This window comes from Melospiza melodia, chromosome 2, assembly GCF_035770615.1.
Source record: "Melospiza melodia melodia isolate bMelMel2 chromosome 2, bMelMel2.pri, whole genome shotgun sequence".
In the NCBI taxonomy this organism is placed as follows: domain Eukaryota; kingdom Metazoa; phylum Chordata; class Aves; order Passeriformes; family Passerellidae; genus Melospiza; species Melospiza melodia.
The window spans coordinates 69,301,828-69,319,535 of NC_086195.1; the positions used below are offsets into that span (position 1 = coordinate 69,301,828).

The following is a 17,708-nucleotide window of genomic DNA, read 5'->3' on the forward strand; positions in this document are numbered from 1 at the left end:
ACCTTGCCGTAGGATCTGGGGCTTGCTGCTCTGCTCTCCTGCAGCTTAAGCTTCAGAAACAGAGTGAGAAGGTTTAGTGCAATATTTGCTAAATCTACAGTGGCCACTCTTAACTATTTTTCTGTGCGTTATCAAACCTGTCTCATGGGGTTTTGTCTTGTTCTGTTGAAAACACTGTTATCAACCCTACTTATAAACCATGACATATTGTCAGTGGTGAATGCTTAAATTCATAGAATCATAGAATTGTTTGGGTTGGAAGGGACCTTTGAGGCCATCTAGATCAATCCCCCTACAATGATCTGGGACATCTTCCACCAGGTAAGCTTGCTCAGAGTCCTGTACAACCTTATCTTGAATGCTTCCAGGATGGGGCACCTACCACCTCTCTGGGCAACCTGTTCCAGTCTCCTATCACCCTCACTGTAAAAAACTTCTTTCCTATATCTAGTCTAAATTGGTCCTCCTTCAGATTAAAACCATTCTTCCTTGTGCCATGACAACAGACCCTATCAAGCTGTTAATCCTCACTTTTCTTATAAGCCCCTCTCTCCTCATCCATTGTTATTCATTTGTCAGTCCTGCTTATTGTGATGTGATACATTTCCTTTGACTTTCAGTCCAGAGTGAATTTCTTATTTATGAATAAGTGGCTAGAATGTGTAGGCAGAACTGTAGTAATGCACTAAATATCATCACTGAAAAGGCTTAAATACTGAGTTTACTCTCTGATTGATTGCTTTCTAGTTTTCGCGTAGCATGAACATCGCTCACATAGCAGGCGTTGCAGCAATTGTTTTGTCTTCTCTGTGCATAGCTATCTGTGTTTAATATTTTTTTCTCCCTAGATATTGGAAAGCTGCCCTTGAGGTGCCTATTCCTAGCTGAGACTTTTTGGAGAGCTCTGGTTGTATTTTGGATATATTGTAATCAACAATAATGTTGCTAATGTACTGCAAAACCAGAAGTACTCAAAGTATGTTTCTATTTCATATATTCAAATAACTATTGACATCAGTTATTAACTATTTTGTTATTTACTACAGCCTGTAGAGTGTTTCAGAATTTTTTTTAATGAAAACATGTAATTTTGCTCAGATATATACCTGCTTAGTAATGGTTCCTGCCTCCAAGAGTTTACAACTTAGATGTACAAGCGATTACAGGATCATTGGATAATTCAGTTTGGAAGAGACCTCAAAATTATCTAGGTCAGATAAAAGGGATTTGCTGAAGCTCAGGACTCAAGACAGGTTAATAACAGAACCATATTTCTTGCTGCCTACATTGGTACATGTTCTACCAGAGTATGCTGCTTTTAATAGATTTAGGAGCATTCATCAGCTGTAGGGAGTTGGCAGAAGACTGCTTCCCTGGCTTGCACTGCACTGTTTCACTGCCTGCATGGAATAGAGGACTTTTTTTCTCCTGCAGCAACTCTTGCTGTTGGGTTGGCATCTATGTTTTTCATGCAACAAAGGCTTGTGTCTGAAAACCTTGCAAGCAGGGCTGCTAAATTTCATTTTGACTTTCAATGTCTTTGCTACCTCTGCCAACTGAAAAAAATAAGCCCTGAGTTTTTCCTTTATTGGTTGAATCGGTCTCCACCTTTATTAGTGCAGACCCAAGGCAAATACATTGGAACCAGGGGGTGAGATGCAGCTGAAATGGGCAAGGTGTTTTTGACTGCTGCTGCACTGAGGGATGCTAATGGGGGCAGGTTGGAGCTCCCCAGGGGAGTGAAGCTGTGAGCCAGCTCTGCCATTTCTCATGTGCCACAGGCCTGCTTTAGTTGAAAACTCACCCTGTTTCATGGTAGGTTTTAACTTCTCTTGCTTTTTATCTTCCCTCTCTTAAAATGGCAATTTTACTCAATATGGAAACATTTTGCTTGAAAAAAACCAACACAACATAATTGCATTGGGTGAAGCATGTTATTTAACCTCTCTTTGGACTGCTTCCATCAGCAGGGCCGCTAAGCTCTTTACTGGCAGGCTGGTACAATCTATGATCAGTTCCCTGCTACTTGTGCTGTCTGAATGAGTTTTCTGTCTTGAACAACATCCTGCACAATTCGCCTTACTCCTACCTAATAATTCAGACCAGATGGCTGAAGCTGACCCAGCATAATCTACTCCCCAGGATATAAATGATGCCATTTAGACATATACTCTAATGTTCCCTTAGTTAAAAAAAAGATTTACAGCAGGAGCCTGCAACAACTGACTTTATTTTGATCTGCAGTGTTCTGCCAGACAGTAGTCATTTGTGCTGGGTTACACAACATTAAAAGGTACATATCAGACACTATCCTATACATAGACAAAAATACTGTCCCAAATTTCCCAGAAAGGGAACAGCTTGTGTTTGCATGTTGCCTTAGACCCCCATTCCACCTTGTCCCCGAATGCCCTGGGAAAACAGATGGGACTTACACTGCAGAGCAAGTCAGGGCACTGGCACAGTATAGGAAAAATGAATTCTATGGTTTTGGACCTCTAGAAAGAGGAGGAAAAAACCCCAAGCAAACCCTTTCTCTTTATTCTACTGAATATTTGTTCCAGTTCCCAGTTTGGTTCTATAGAAATATGATACACAGAGAGCTCGTTCCGTGGGTAATGGGATTCTACGTTGTTAATGCCATTACAGTTAATTGCAAAATTGTGCAGCTGTCTGCAGAAACAACAGACAACTTATGCAGATACTAGAATTTTGGTGCCATTGCTAAATCCTCTCAAGACATAAGGTGAAGGGGGGTGGTAGCAAGATGTATGTAAGGAAATCTTATTGCATTGCTAAGCACAGATGAAGGTAACAGCTTTTGGAATAGCTGTCAGCACAGTGGAGGTTAAAAAAATGCTGTAGGGGTAGGTGTCTGCAAATTCAGTGGATTTTGGATAAGGTTTGATGCATGGAATAGTTTGCACAGCTCTTTTACAAGTGGCCACATGTACTGTGAAGTCACTGGGGAAGCAGCATTTGCTGACACATGCAGTACAACTTCAGGCTAAGCGATGTACAAGATTATCCTTTTAAGCTTAATTGTTTTTGTTGTATAAAATATAGATGGTATCAGAAAACCTGGCATTGTCTTGTTTGTTACTGGAATACAGACTTTTCTCTTCTTCCCCTTTTTTAAATGCAAAAGAGGTGCAAGAGATTTTTATCTCCACTTTTACTCTAGTTACCTTCCCTGTGTTCTGAATCCTGAGTTTAGTATCTTGCAAATCTCTCCAAGGACAGGTTGGATGGGGCTTTACAGAACTTGGTTTAGGGAAAGGTGTCTCTGCCCATGGCAGGGGCGTGGAGACTGGGTGATCTTTAAGATCCTTCCCAATCTGTGTAATTCTGTGATTCTACGCTCCCTGCATAGCTGCATTGTAAACCTGCACAAACTCAAGCTGAGCCATTTTGCACTTGTTATGATCTTATGTTTATAAAGGAGATTCTTCTTCCCAAATTAAGGTACAAATGAGACCATATGCTGAAGTCAATAGTACAGATTTAATTTAACATTAACTGTGAGGTGTGAGAGAGAAATAAGAAAGAAAGAGAGAGATTTAGTACAAAGATATCACCACCCAATGGATCCTGTGACATTGCACTAGTCCTTCTTCAGCCTGGTGCTGGAGGGTCCCCAAGTCATTCTTCTGTGGTATCACTTTTGTACTGTCCAAGTTCTGGGTATGCACACGGTGTAGGTGCCATTGCCATGACCTGGGATGGCATGTGTTTTTTCTTTCTCACAGTTTGCCATGGTGGGATTTCTTTGGATGCCAACCAAACCTTCAACTCTGTTAGGCCTCAACAAGCTCCTTCCTACTCTGCCATCTGTGCCTATTTCATGTTTTGTTGTGGTGGCTTATTTTATGGCAAGCTCCTTTTGTGACCTTGACAGTGTTTGGAGGCAGGGTGCTGCATTCTGTAAGACCTTACAGCACTTTATTATCTTGGAAAACCAGTCTTTTGATGTTCTCACTCCCTAACCCATTGCATCAGTTTGGTACGTGGAAAGTGCAGCTCCAGCTCAGCTGGTATTAAAGAGAGAGACTGGGATAATCCCAGTTGCTTGGTGCACTGGGATGTGTGTGCCTTGATGGCTACATTTCTGAATGTCCATGAAAGTACTGGGATGCATTTGGGACCTGCCAGTGCTTCTCTGTGTAGGTGGAAATCATACAGATGCCACAGCTATCTCGTGTACTGCATCCAGCCTTGGGGCTACCAGCTGAATATGCTGATTCATACAGCTGAAGACACCAAGGACACCAAGATGCATAAGTGGGAACAAATGCTGATCACCTTCCCCTTCTGACCTTAAATCACACCAGTGAGTTTCTTGAATAAAGGAGAAAGCTTCTAAGAGTGAGAGATTCTTGCCTTGTTCCCAGCACACTGAGGAATTGTTCTCAATTTTCTCATGCAGCTGTATCTGCCCTTCCCAAAAAAGAAGGTTTTTAAAAATGGAATTGTGTTGTCTCAAGTCCATTGGTAATTCTGAAGCCACTGTAAGTGGGTTATTGATTACAAAGGGCTGAAAGCATCTGGTGTGCTTGTGTGTGAGCCTCTGCATTTTGACCCTGCTGGTTTTGCTTCTCTTTGAGGCCATGGGCAATATTCTCAGCCAACACTATATGGTTCTTAATGTTTGTTTTGCTTTGAAATGAAAGGAAATATGAAAGTGCATGTTGTTATTATTCTCTTCCTTTAATCTTTGCTCAGAAGTTAGTCCTCTCAGACCTTTAATCATCTGTCTTTGTCTAAATTTCCCTCAATTTAATTCTATCTTTCTGGTGCTCAACTGCTTACAGATGAATGAGGAATTGTATTGCTTTATCTCATTTTTTCCCTCATTAGAATGCTGGCAAAAGCCTGTGGTCACAAAAGACAGATAGTAGTTTAGGCCTTTTTTTGCCTTTTTGTATTATTTAACCCCTTTACTATCAGAGCTCTATAGTGGATACCACAAGTGGATGTTGTCATGCATATAAATTGGAAGAGAAATTGCACTGGAATAATGGTTGCAGGCTGCAGCACCAACCACTAAAAAGTCAGAAAACGTCAGAGTTTAGGCAGCCTTTTCAGCTCTGTCTGATCATACATTTTTTTACTTTTTTTGTAGCTGCTGTCTGAAAGGTCATTCTTTTAAGTGAGTAAGACATCGTGTCTTCTCCAGTACTTATTCTTTTTCTGAAGTATTTTTGTTTAAATTTTCTTTTAAAAAGGTGAGGTTAGAGTGAGCACAAATCTGAGCTTTAATTTTTTTTTAAACAATAGTAAAAAAATTCAAGGCCTCAAACTGAGAAGTGTCTCCAGCTTTAGTAACAGACAGTGCTTTCTGACATATCTATAAAGGTTACACCCTGCTCACTCCTGAGAAGTAGGGAAGGAGAACTGGGGACTCTTAGAGCTTTCCTTCAGAGCAAATGGTATGCTTGTTCATGGGCAATTGCAAAATGCTACTGAAATAAAATAAGTCACAGTATCTTCAGAATTACTTTGTACTAGAATATATATATGGAATATATATATATATGTACACATATAAAATTTATTGTCTGCAATTTATCTTTATATAGAAAAACTGAAAAAATATTCTGGCTAGGCTAAAGGGAGAACAAGTAGAATTTATTAAATAAAGTAAGTAATCTCTTAAGAGGTAAATGAACAAATTCTGCTAGACAGAAAATCCAGTGAGATTCACTGACACTTTAAACAAACATGAATCGCTTAACAAAATGTTTGGAGCAGTAGAGAGATTGAAAATGAAGATGTGTTTTGTGCTCACAAAGTTCATCAATAGTATTATTGCCATTTCTACATGAAATCTGGACTTGTTTTCATGGGATAGAATATGGAGCCAGGGAATACTAGGTACAGATTTAATTTGTGTAAGAAATGCCCCACCCTCAAAGTGTCAAGGGCAGGCTGGATGGTGCTTGATCCAACCTGGTCTAGTGGATGGTTTCACTGTCCATGGCAGGGGAGGTAGAACTAGATGGTCTTTAAGGTCCATTCCAACCAAAGACATGATATGATTTCTGTTTTCTAAGATTTTAGACTTTTTGTTGAATTATTTTCATGTAAACCCCCACTAGGAGACAGACTGTATTTTGCTCATTTTACATAACAATTACCATGCCCCCATGGCTTCTCTTTATGACTGTGGTTCCAATCTTGATTCTACGGCTGCTCACTCCCATTCTATCCTCAGTAGTATTCAACACTTTTCCCCTCCTAGTATGATTGCGCCTCTCGTGCAGTGGAGATTACTTGATAGAGCAGGTTTTACTCAGAGCAAATTACAAAACCTGTTTTTTGCAAACCTCATCTGACTGCAAGTTTCTGGCTGCCCTTGTTCCACAGAAATGGCAATTTCAGCTTATGGAATTACAAAGCAGCCAGCTAAGTGAATCCTCAGTGCTTTCTTCTGTGACCGCATAAGTACTGAAGTGCTTTTCTCTGCACACCAATGATCATTATTCCAGCAAAAGCAACTCGTGGCCTCCTCAGAATAGATAACGACCTTTACAAAGAGATTGAGGTTTTAATATTTATTTTGCACATGTGCATACACATGCAAATGTGGCTCACACATCATTTTTAATGAAAGCACTACAGCAAGATAGGCTTTAAAGTTAGGGCGGAAGCACCGTTCTACTGTTCCTTGACTGAATACTGTCAACCCAATTAATACCCTGATAGTGTCAGTGATGCCAGCTGAATGCCACTGCCAGAGGGCAATTTCTAGCTTATTTCTGCAAAGTATTTATCTAGAGATAATTACATATTAGCCTGATATATTTTATTTGCTGTTGCAATACAAATTGACCTGGCATTGAACCTATATTACAACTGTTTCAATTGTTCTAGGACTATTCAAACCAACTGTAAAAAGTTGCCTGTATTGAGAATGGAGAAACTTTTTCTCATTGCAATTGTCCTGTAGCTTTTTGTTTTCAAAACAGGTTTTAATTTTAATGTGGAATTAAATGCTTGTAGTAATATGAAAAATAAATTCTTATAAATATATGCATGAAACAAAAGTTAGTATGGCAAGGTGGGGATCAGCCTCTTTTCCCAGGTAACCAGTAACAGGACATGGAGAAATGGCCTCAAGTTGTGCCAGAGCAGTTTCAGGTCAGATATGAGGAAAAATTTTTTCACTGGAAGGGTTCAAGCGTCGGAGCAGGCTGCCCAGGAAAGTGGTGCAGTAACCATCCCTGGAGGTGTTCAAAAAATGAGTAGATGTGGTTTACTGGGCATGGTGACATTTAGTTGAAGATTGGACTGTTTTATTTTTGAGGTATTTTCAAACCTTAATGATTCTGTGATTCTTTTTTTTCCCATCGTATGTGACAAATAGAATACATAATAAGCTGGAAAGTTGTAAAAGGAGTTAGAAGAAAAGCTCAACATTAGCTGTTCCTAAAGAGAGGGAAGAGAGACTTCTGATATCTGGCCAGAGACTGAATGTGAGGATAAGCACAAACCCTATAAAAAGCTTTTCCTTTGAGGTCCCAAGCAGTATCCAGGTAGATCCAATCTTTCTTTCTTATCCAGGAGAAAGTCCACTAAATAATGTGAAGTTTATCTGTTCTTTGTTAAGTCAATTATCTCCACTTTGTTAAGTCAGTTTGATAGCTTTTGTGTGTGACTATCTGACTGCAAACTTTTTGCCCAAGGAAGAGAACACCTTTTTCCCCCCCTCTCCTTAAGTCATTATGTTCACAGGTTTCAATGAAATGGTTTTCACTGCTGGATCTTGTATATCTGATCATACCCCATAGAAATAAATGTGATAGAAACATCTGAACAGGATATTTTAAGACCTAGCTTGTTGGTTATTCGTGGTTGAAACCAAACATTACCCAGCTACTTCCGAATGGCAGCAGACTGAAGTGGTGAATCCACAAAGTCTTCCTTCAAACTGTGCACCCCACTTGAAAAAAAAGCCAAATGCACCTTCAGATAGGGCTGAGAGTGATTCAGGTGCCTTGGATGGGTGTCATCAAGTTTCTCTTAAGGTATTTTACATTTGCAAATTTCTAGGGTACTGGTTAAAGCAATCTGTGACTTCTCCCTGTAAAAGGGTCTGTTCTGCCTATGTTTTTCAGGTCTGCCTGTAACATGTTCTTTGAATCTTTTCTTATAATGTTATTCCTTTACATTTTTACTTTGTTTTCTACAGACCTCTTTAAAATGAGAATATGACTCAAGAATCTCATAGAAATTTTAGAAAATATGTCTATAGTTTTTTTCTAAACTCTTGTATATTGGTGCTTTCTACTAAAAATGTAGTATGTGTTTATCATTAGGATGATAATGTGTAAGTGTGTATCAAAGGAAAACACCTGAGAGTCAAAGCCATTATGGTGAATAATGTATTTTACTTGTTCCTCTTTACAAACAGATATTCAAGAGTTTTATGAAGTGACACTGCTAAATTCCCAGAAAAGCTATGAGCAAAAAATAGAAGAAGCAAATCAAGTTGCAGAGAAATGGAAGAAGACTACATCTGCTACAGACCATGAAAATCTACAGAAAAAACAGGAGGTATTTTAACAGATTAAGAATTAAAATATATGGAGTGAGTGTGATGTCTCAAACCTGAGAAAAGCTATGCAATGGTGTATAAGACTGAAAGGATGGGTTAATTAATTAGATTAGGGTGTGGAGGATATATGTACATACAGTCTTATCCCTCTGACCTTGATTATATCACAGACTTCTTTATCCTTTCAATTGCAATCTGTCAAAGGGAAAGTAGAAAACTTTCATTTTCTCATCCTTAGTGTGCTTTATCTGATACTTGGTGTCTGATTACTCCCCAAAAGAGAATATATCTTTCCTACTTGCTGATGACTGCTGAGGTTATTAATATTCCAGTGATTACATCCTGTGTAAAAAATTTAATATGATTTTTCAAATTTCTGCAATTGACATTGGGCTGAACTTTTCCATAGTCCATGTTCACCGAGATCAACCAAAATAGTCTCTGCATGAGGAACAGATACATAGAAGAAGGCTGCACACTTTTGCTTTTCTCCTGTAGCCACTGGAAGCATTCAAAATCTTTCTTTGTCACCCCCAGCTCTAATCTGCTTTTGCCAGCTTCCAGATTATTATTATTAAATATATTAGAAATCTAAACTACTTGCCTCCACCCACATTTGTACTTTAAAGATGAAAACAAACCCCACAGAAGCAAGCAATGTATTGCTGTGTTCTTAAACAGTGAAACACAAATAGGGTGGGCATGGATTGCAAACTGCAAATCTCCAGTCCAGAATAAAAGATGAGGGAAATATATAAATGTTTTCATTGTTGTCATGGTAAGTAAGGCATTTCAAATTTTAAAAGTTGTTGGCAAGAACTTTCCCATAGGCTTGACTATTTTTAAGAGCTTTCCCCCTTTTTAACAATGTAAAACTCAGACAGAAATTGTAGTTCTACATGCCATTTTAGATGTGATTCTTCAAAAAGATAAATCAGAATTGTTCTAGGTGGCTAGAACAAAACTAAGAAGAAATGAAGAAATTTATTGTAAAAATTAATTAGCAAAAGAAGCTTGAAGAATTAATGAGAACAAGCATTCTGATTTTGAGTGAAATCAGAACAAATGAGTATTAACGCTAATGTAGGATATATCCCATGAATGATTTAACATTTGAGTCACAGTTTGAAGGCACAGACAGCTAATATCTCTCTTTTTTTTTTAAATATATTTTTAAAGCATAAATCTTTATGCTTTAAAATGGTGAAAGTGTATTCCTGTTATCTCTTGGAGCATCTGATGAAGACAGTGGACAGACTGTCTTTATGTTCCAACCTCATCAAAGTATTTGACCCCCAACCCCATCTTCCTTAAAATCATTGCTATCTGAGAGGTGTGCTGCTCGTCCTGTACAGGGGAATTTGAATTCTGTATTCTATGCTGAAGATAATAGATACAGGGCCAACTCCAAATGTTTCTCATTTTATGAAAAAAATGTTCTGATTTAAAGGAAAGCAATAGAAAACCACAGCATAAAAACTAGAATAGCCTTTCCAAGGCAGGGTGCTGATAGTCAGAGTCCAGGGTGCCATTTTCAAATTCGCGGTCTCTCCATAAATTTCATCAGGGTAATGGGAGAACAATAAGTTTAGTCCCTTAAAAAGTCATATATATTTTAAGGGTCCAATGCAGGCAAAAGAGGCTGGAAATGTAGGTTTTTGGTTTTTTCCTTATGACAACCGAACATGCTATCAGCAGTTCCGAGTCATATTAGTGCAAGCTAGATGTACAAGCTGCTGTACAAATCCATGATAGCCCTTTGCTCTCTATGAAAAATTACCATATGAAAATGTAATCAAATAATCTAATATATCGCATAAATTCTTATTCATGGTCCATCCCTCATGGGAAATGATTGTTTTGTACTTCCTTTTCCATCCTCAATTACATGTCCCAAATTTGGAAAGACAAGGCCTCCCTTCTTTTGTAAAATCATAGACTTAAGGAATGGCTTTTGTTGGAAAGAACCTTAAAGGTCATCTAATCCCATGGGTAGGGATGCCTTCCACTAGAGCAGGTTGCTCAGAGCCCCATCCAACTTGACCTTGAACATTTCCAGGGATGGGGCATCCACAACTTTTCCGGACAACCTATTCCAGTGTCTTCCACCCTCACAGTAAAGAATTTCTTCCTTGTATCTAATCTAAACCTCTCATCTTTCACTTTAAAGCCATTCCCTTGTCTTATCACTACATGTCCTTGCCAAAAGTTTCTCTCCAGCTTTCTTCTAGGCTCCTTTCAGGTACCAGAAGGCTGCAGTTAGATCACTCCCAAGCCTTTTGCTCTCCACGCTGAACAATCCCAATTCTCTTAGCTTTCCTTACAGGAGAAGTGTTCCATCCCTCTGGGGATCTTTGTGACCTCGTCTGGATGCGCTCCAGCAGGTCAATGTCCTTGCTGTGCTGAGGACCCCAGAGCTGAATACAGCACTGTAAGCCCAAGGATAATCAGTCAGTCCAGAGGCCATCCCCTTTTCATGCCTTCCCCTCAAAACCTTCCTTGGCTGTCTGTATATAATTTTTTCTATATCAATTGGTCCTTTTTCTATCTTAATTGTTGATAATTGAAAATTGTTACCTTCCTTTTGGAAAACAGCTTTTACTGTCTAGGACAGGTGTCCTGTGAACCCTGCTTTGTATTTATGTACTTGCTTTTCTGAAAGTGCAGATTTTTAGATAAGAGAAAAGGTGTTTGGTTGTTTGCAATACTGTACAAATTTGCCACCCTGCATCTGTGATTACCATGGTGCTTTTTAGCAAACTGGTGCTAGATCTTACAGCATATTGGGGCTGGATCTTCATCTCTTTAAATGGATGTGAAAGGATCATGGCCCATCCTATAATCTATCATTCTCAGAGAGTGCCCGAGAAGAGAGGTGTCTCCCAGACTCAGAGACTGTAATTTTGAATGGCCTTTGTAAAAGCAAGTGAAAAGTCAGTGGAATATCCAGTGAGCTCTTGCTCACTGTATGTGTCAGAACCAATCACATTCAAATTTTTTGTGTGCATGCCTCCGCATAGGATCCCATGGCTATGGACAGTGGAATTAACAAAAGTGTTGGGTTTTAGTGTAGTTACTGGTTTGGGGTTTTTTCCTCCTTGTTTTTTTTTTTTCTTTTTTTTTTTTTAACTTGCATGATTCTAGCTAAATTCTATGCTGTTTATGTTTTAATCCTGAAGGATACTCTAGTGTACATGAAATTGATAAATGTTTAGGTATGGCCTCTGTATTTAAACACCTCATCCTTGCTTTGCACTTCATGATTAACAGCATTGTTGGTCGTCTGAGTAAACAGTGACTTCAATGTTTGCAGATGAAAAATGCAGTATTTCTTGTCATCACATTATTATTGCATTTTTCCCTCTATAGAGACTAAATATATGTGTCAATGTATCTGGCAGAGCTCTAAATATCATAGACCAAAATAATTCAAGTGGGTGGGTGTTAGTGAAAAGGAAGAAAGAAGAACCCATATGAATGTGTTTTTTGTGTTAATTTATCCATGTTGCTTTCCCTCCTGTAAATGCAGCTTGACAAAATCAGCTTAAGTTGGTGGGTCATTTCAGAATCAATGAAACAGTTTTTGGGCCATGTTCAGATTCACTAGAAATGTTTATAAGGTTCTGTTTGCAAAGGCTTTTTTTTGTTTCATATATTCAGATAGAAAGCAGGAAATTTGACATATTGGGCACTAAATTAAGTCCAACATGTTCATTATGGTGTAGGAACTCCAGAATATAAATCATGAGAAGGCCTAAAATACCCCTGTTGTCCTTTCTCTTGCCTGGGGGCAGATCAACTGCATTTGAGCTGTTCCTGACATGTTTGCCTAGTCTGCTTTATAAAACGTCCCACAGTGGAAAGTCAACTATTTCTGCAGGTAACTTATTTCCTCACTGATGGAAGGTCCTTCCTTATGACAAACTGGAGTTTCGCTAAGGAGAATTAGAATCCCTTGGATTTTGTTCAAATAGCAGTAGACGTGGATAGCCTTTTATTGAGTCCTGTTCCAGAAAGCACTTAAACACATCACAGAATCATGCAGCATTGCAGAATGCTTTGGGTTGGTAGAAACCTTAAAGATCATCTAGTCCTAGCTCCCCCTGGCATGGGCAGGACATGTTCCAGTAGACCAGGTTTCTAAAGCCACCTCCAAATTGGCCTTGAACACTCTCAGGGTTGGGGCAACCACAGCTTTCCTGGGTTCCAGTATCTCACCATCCTCATCGTGAGGAACTTTCTTGTAATATTCAATCTAAACTTAATCTCTCTCAATGTAAAGCCATCACCCCTTGTCCTGTCACTACCTGCTCTTGTAAATAGTCCCTCTACAAATTTCTTGTAGCCCCCTTTAGGTACTGAAAGTCCTCAGTGCGATCTCTCTGGAACCTTCTCATCTCCAGGCTGCACAACCCAAAATCTCTCAACCTGTTTTCATAGGAGAGGTGCTCCAGCCCTCTGATCATCTTCTTGGCCTCTTCTGGACCTACTCCAACAGATTCACATCCTTCTCATGACGGGGATCCCAGAGCACAATGCTTTACCTGCCCCTGTAACAACAAATGCTGGGTTGTAATGAGAAATCTTGTCTTTTGGGATAGCAAGTATTTAGTTGTCTTAGACTCCTCTCGAAAGAGCTATACTTGGAGGTATCGATTATTTTAATTTCCAAAACAGAAATCCTTGAGGCACTGTGAAAGGAAATTAGTGTTGACAGCACAGGCACTATACCACCAACTATATTAAAAAAAAATTCTGGAGACTACTTTGCAAGATTTATGTATTAATGAAAATACTAATTCAGGATTTGGGAGCAGCAGATTTTAGTTTCTTACTGTTCTGTGTACTTCCTGAAGGACTGTAGGTAAAGTCTGAGAAGAGAACTTAATAACTAAGTCATGAAGGGTAACTGAGAGTTACATTGTCTGAGGTATCTCACCGTGTGGAGATGGGAGTTACGGACCATATAGTGTGGGGCACTCCATGGGCAGAAACAGTTCAGGGTTAAAGTCCACAAAACACAGAATACACCTATAAACTAACAAGTAATGAATTCCAAATATGGGACAAGGTGTCATTCCCTTAAAATCTGCCTCATCAAGATGTTGATACCTCCTCCTGATTAAGGGTTCAGAATTCTGGTCTCTATTCTTTAAATAAGACCATAGCTAGATGTCTCTCATAAAAGGCATAAAGGCACTGCTGGTGCATTTTTCCTTATGAAGAAGCTATTTAGCAAGGATGTTTTCTGAAGATGTGGAAATCCATGTACAGCTCCTTTCTTGACCAGAGGGGAGCTGATAGTGCTTTTCACCCATAAAAATGCACTAAGAATTCTGCTGGCAGGTATTGTTTAGCTTTTTCTTGTTGGGATGTTGCCCATTTGTGTGGAATAATTAAATATCTATTGGGAGAGAATACTGACGCGTGGCCTTGCAACTTAGAGTTTATAGCTATTACAGCTCTGACAAGTATTAAAGTCTAGGCTGTTTTGTCTTCTTTTGCATACCTAAGGGTGGAACCCTCTCCAGCAAGTGCTCAAACACCAGTGTTGAAAAGTCATAAATGCAAAGCCCTTATCCCTGTTTTCTCTTCATTCTTTTCCACCTCCCCATTGTCACCATACTTATATTTAAATCTGGAAGGGGGAGGATTTAACAGAAAAAATTAAGAACTTCACTTCAAATGCCCACTATGTCCCAGGGAGCCGTATGTTCATTCCTCTCAAACTGCATTTAGAGGATGCGGGATGTTGCATTCAGTGGGAGGGTTGGTGACACATCTTGGGGGAAGTGTAGCTGGAGTTCACCTAAATGAGCAGGTTGTGAAGGTATGCCAGAAACATGGAGTTTGTGGATTCTGACAGTTCTTAGACATTGGGCTGGTTGGTATGGTCCAGACAAGCACATTTTGAGACAAACAAATGCCAGGTGCCTACTTAGAGAACTGTGTAGATGTGACACTACAAAGATCATGTGCCTCCAGAGTTTCTGAGGATCTTGAATGCTTTCAAGCTGAGTCATTGCAAGTTGCATTAATAAAGCATCTGCATTGACTTAAACCAAGCAATAGTTATCTGTCCATGTAGCCTGGGACCTGGCTTCCCTTGGGGGCCAGGAGCAGATGCTCAGGAAAGAGTCAGAAAAGACCAAGCCTTGTATTGGGTGCTTTAGCTGTTTTGCAAGTCTAATCTGAATTTGTTTGAACTAGAAGTACAGAAAGTGTTCAGTGCTGGGAAATTCAGCCTTACCCTATTTTATAAACATTCAGTGTGGTATTCACCGCAGCTGACTGGGGATGTGCCCAATCTGCTGCTGGAAATCATGAAGACAGGATTTGTTTGTAATTTCACCTCTGCCAAAGAGCCTCATTACTTCTTTGGACCAAGGTTTATAGGACTAGCATTCACAGCTTGAAAGCATTTTCCTGAAATCATGGCTCTTAAATTGTCCCTGTTGGAAAAAGAAGACTTATTTCTTTTTCACCCCTAGAAAATGTGAGATAGGGATTGAGCTGAAAGTGGTTTAAATGGGACAATTTCAGGTCTTCCACTGCTTTGAGAAGTGCCCTCTCCCTTCCCAGTTCCAGGTAAGTCTGGGGAAAAGTATCTCTGCTGTCTGTGCAGCAGTATTAGTGGGTTCCTGCAGCCTGAGAACAGGTATGCAGGTCTGAGCCCTGCTCCTCAGCTTAGCAAATGGTCACTGGCCTGGGAAAAAGCTTTCTTCCCTAGGAGGACTCTATGCATTGCAAAAAGCAGTCAGTAGCTAAAGGATGTCTCTCCCCCAAGCATTGTGTAGATAGATACAATTGAAACCCTGAGATGTTTACAAAATACAATAATGGAGAACAAAAAAATCACCTAGATGAAGGAATCCATCTGATAAACCAAAAATGGAGTGGATCTTTAGTATGACAATAGAAATGCTGCCTGAAGCCGCAGGCTTGTGCTCAGCTCCATGCACTCATTAAAAGACATAAATTTATGCTTTGTCTTAACCTCTCTAGTCTTTAATTTGGTCTTCAGTGTTGCTTATTTCTGGTCAGCAGTGTTTTGACCTTTATCTGTATGGAAAGCTGAGGTGAAGGAAAAGAATGCTCTGCTGTTGCACTTACATATAAATCTGGCAACTGAAGGTCTGCCTGTTCCTGTGTAAGGGCATGAAAAGACTGTTTACTTGTAGGGCATTTGGTGCAGATACTTCTGCCATATTGAATGATAATCATTTGTAGCTGCTGTGCAAGTTTGGTCATCACACCCTGATCTCATATGCACAATCTTCATTCAGCACAGTGTGGGATCATTGCTTTGACACGGTCCCCAAAGATTCCAGTTCATCATTTCATTCCTGTTGTTTCATGCATTTCTTATGTTTAGAGGTTTGTTTTGCAAATATTTTTAATTGCATCATGCAAAATGAATCTTCTTACATCTATTTGCTCCAGGAATGCTTGCTATCCTTGTACCCAGCTGTTATAAACACTGTAATTACTTCTCTGTCCTCTAAGTGCTGGCTTGTTAAAAGTTCCAGTAGTAAAACCCTTACTTTAAAATCTTCTGCCTGAAGCAATTAACAAACCATTAATCTGTTTCACACTAACAGCTTGTCTTAAAAACATGGAACTGCAGCCCCTTCTACATGTGCCTATGAAAATTCAGTCTCTTCTCTGGAATTTTGTTTGTTTTCTTTGTTTGCAACTGGGTACAGCTTAATTTGTATGGCTTGATTTAGTCCCAGGAGCCACATTTGATTCTGTTTAAGTGATTATACTTAATATGCAAGAGTCATTAGGTATGATCAACCATAATGTTTCATTAGAAGGGTTCAAAACATTGAGTTTAATGCATCTGTTTCTTCACTAGATTTAGCACCATAGTATACATTTATCTGATCAAATGCAATTTGTGTGTGTGGGTTGATTTTGTGCCAGAGCCAATTCCCAAGTAATTCTATTTGGCACTAAGTTCTCCTTCAAGACAGCAGCAGTCTTTTTAAGGGGTACAGAATAAGTGACATCTTGGTGTGTGTTTCACTAGTCATTTTCCTTTTGCACCCAAGGATGTGTAACAACTCTTACTAGATAATTATTGAACAACAATGCTGAAGCTTAGCTCCATGTTTGTTAGGTTTATTATTATTATTATTTAACATACAGTAGCTTTGTAATTTAATTTTTTAAATGCACTATTAAGTTTTTCTTTACTTGAAGAGATTGTTTTATACATTTTCCTTTTCTTCTCAACTGCGTTGACTAATGCTTAGAAATGGGTAATTGCAAAGTCACTGTGTTATGAAAACCCTTATTTTATTACTCGCTGCAGCTAAATGCCTTGCCCAAACTGGGTATCCATGCTGGGTCTCTATTTATAAATTTGTTATTTGTTCTGTAGCTTGTCAATAACTTGACTGCCAGAGCATCTGTTAAATGTCATTTTAGAGTTGTTCTGAATGTGTTTTAATAGGGTCAGGCCAATGTTTCCATTTTAAACCAAGTTGTGTCCATGCAGAGCAGGGTCATCCTGTGGACAGAAATGATCTTATGATGCTGAGAGTAGGGCAATATACATATCATGCCACTATCTAAACAGACAATTTCTATCCCATGGAGAAGGCTTGGAACTAGACATCATTCTGCTTTTGCCATCTCTTGTGTTCGTATAGTTAGACATGCTCCTGATAAAAAGCCGTTTCCTTGGTTTCCTCTCACTTTTTCACAGTGCAGGGGAAAGGGACCTGGGGTTCCTGATTAATGACAAGCTGAACACGGGTCAGCAGTGCCCTGGCAGCCAGGAGAGCCAAGCATGTCCTGGAGGGCATCAGGCACAGCGTGGCCAGCCGGGCAAGGGAAGGGATTGTCCTGCTCTGCTTTGCACTGGGGCAGCCTCACCTCAAGTGCAATTTTGGGCACCACAAGATAAGAAAGATATAAAGCTATTAGAGAGTGTCCAAAGGAGGGCCATGAGGATGGTGAAGGGTCCTGAGGGGAAGCCATATGAAGAGTGGCTGAGGGCACTTGGTCTGTTCAGCCTGGAGAAGAGGGGGCTGAGGGGGAGACCTCATTGCAGTCTGCAACTTCCTCAAAGAAGAAGCGCTGACCTCTTGTCTCTGGTGACCAGCAATTACACCCAAGGGAATGGCCTAAAGTTTTGTGT

The 17,708-nt window shown here is 39.6% G+C and overlaps 1 protein-coding gene across 13 annotated transcripts in view; it reads left to right on the forward strand.

The window, feature by feature from the left end:
- DLG2 (discs large MAGUK scaffold protein 2) overlaps positions 1-17,708 on the forward strand; it is a 984,895-nt gene that overhangs the window by 113,763 nt on the left and 853,424 nt on the right. For all 13 annotated transcript variants that reach the window (XM_063148780.1, XM_063148803.1, XM_063148779.1 and 10 more), the window contains exon 4: positions 8,414-8,556. In XM_063148780.1, coding sequence (XP_063004850.1) covers positions 8,414-8,556 — 143 coding nt within the window. The remainder of the gene's footprint in view (positions 1-8,413; positions 8,557-17,708) is intronic.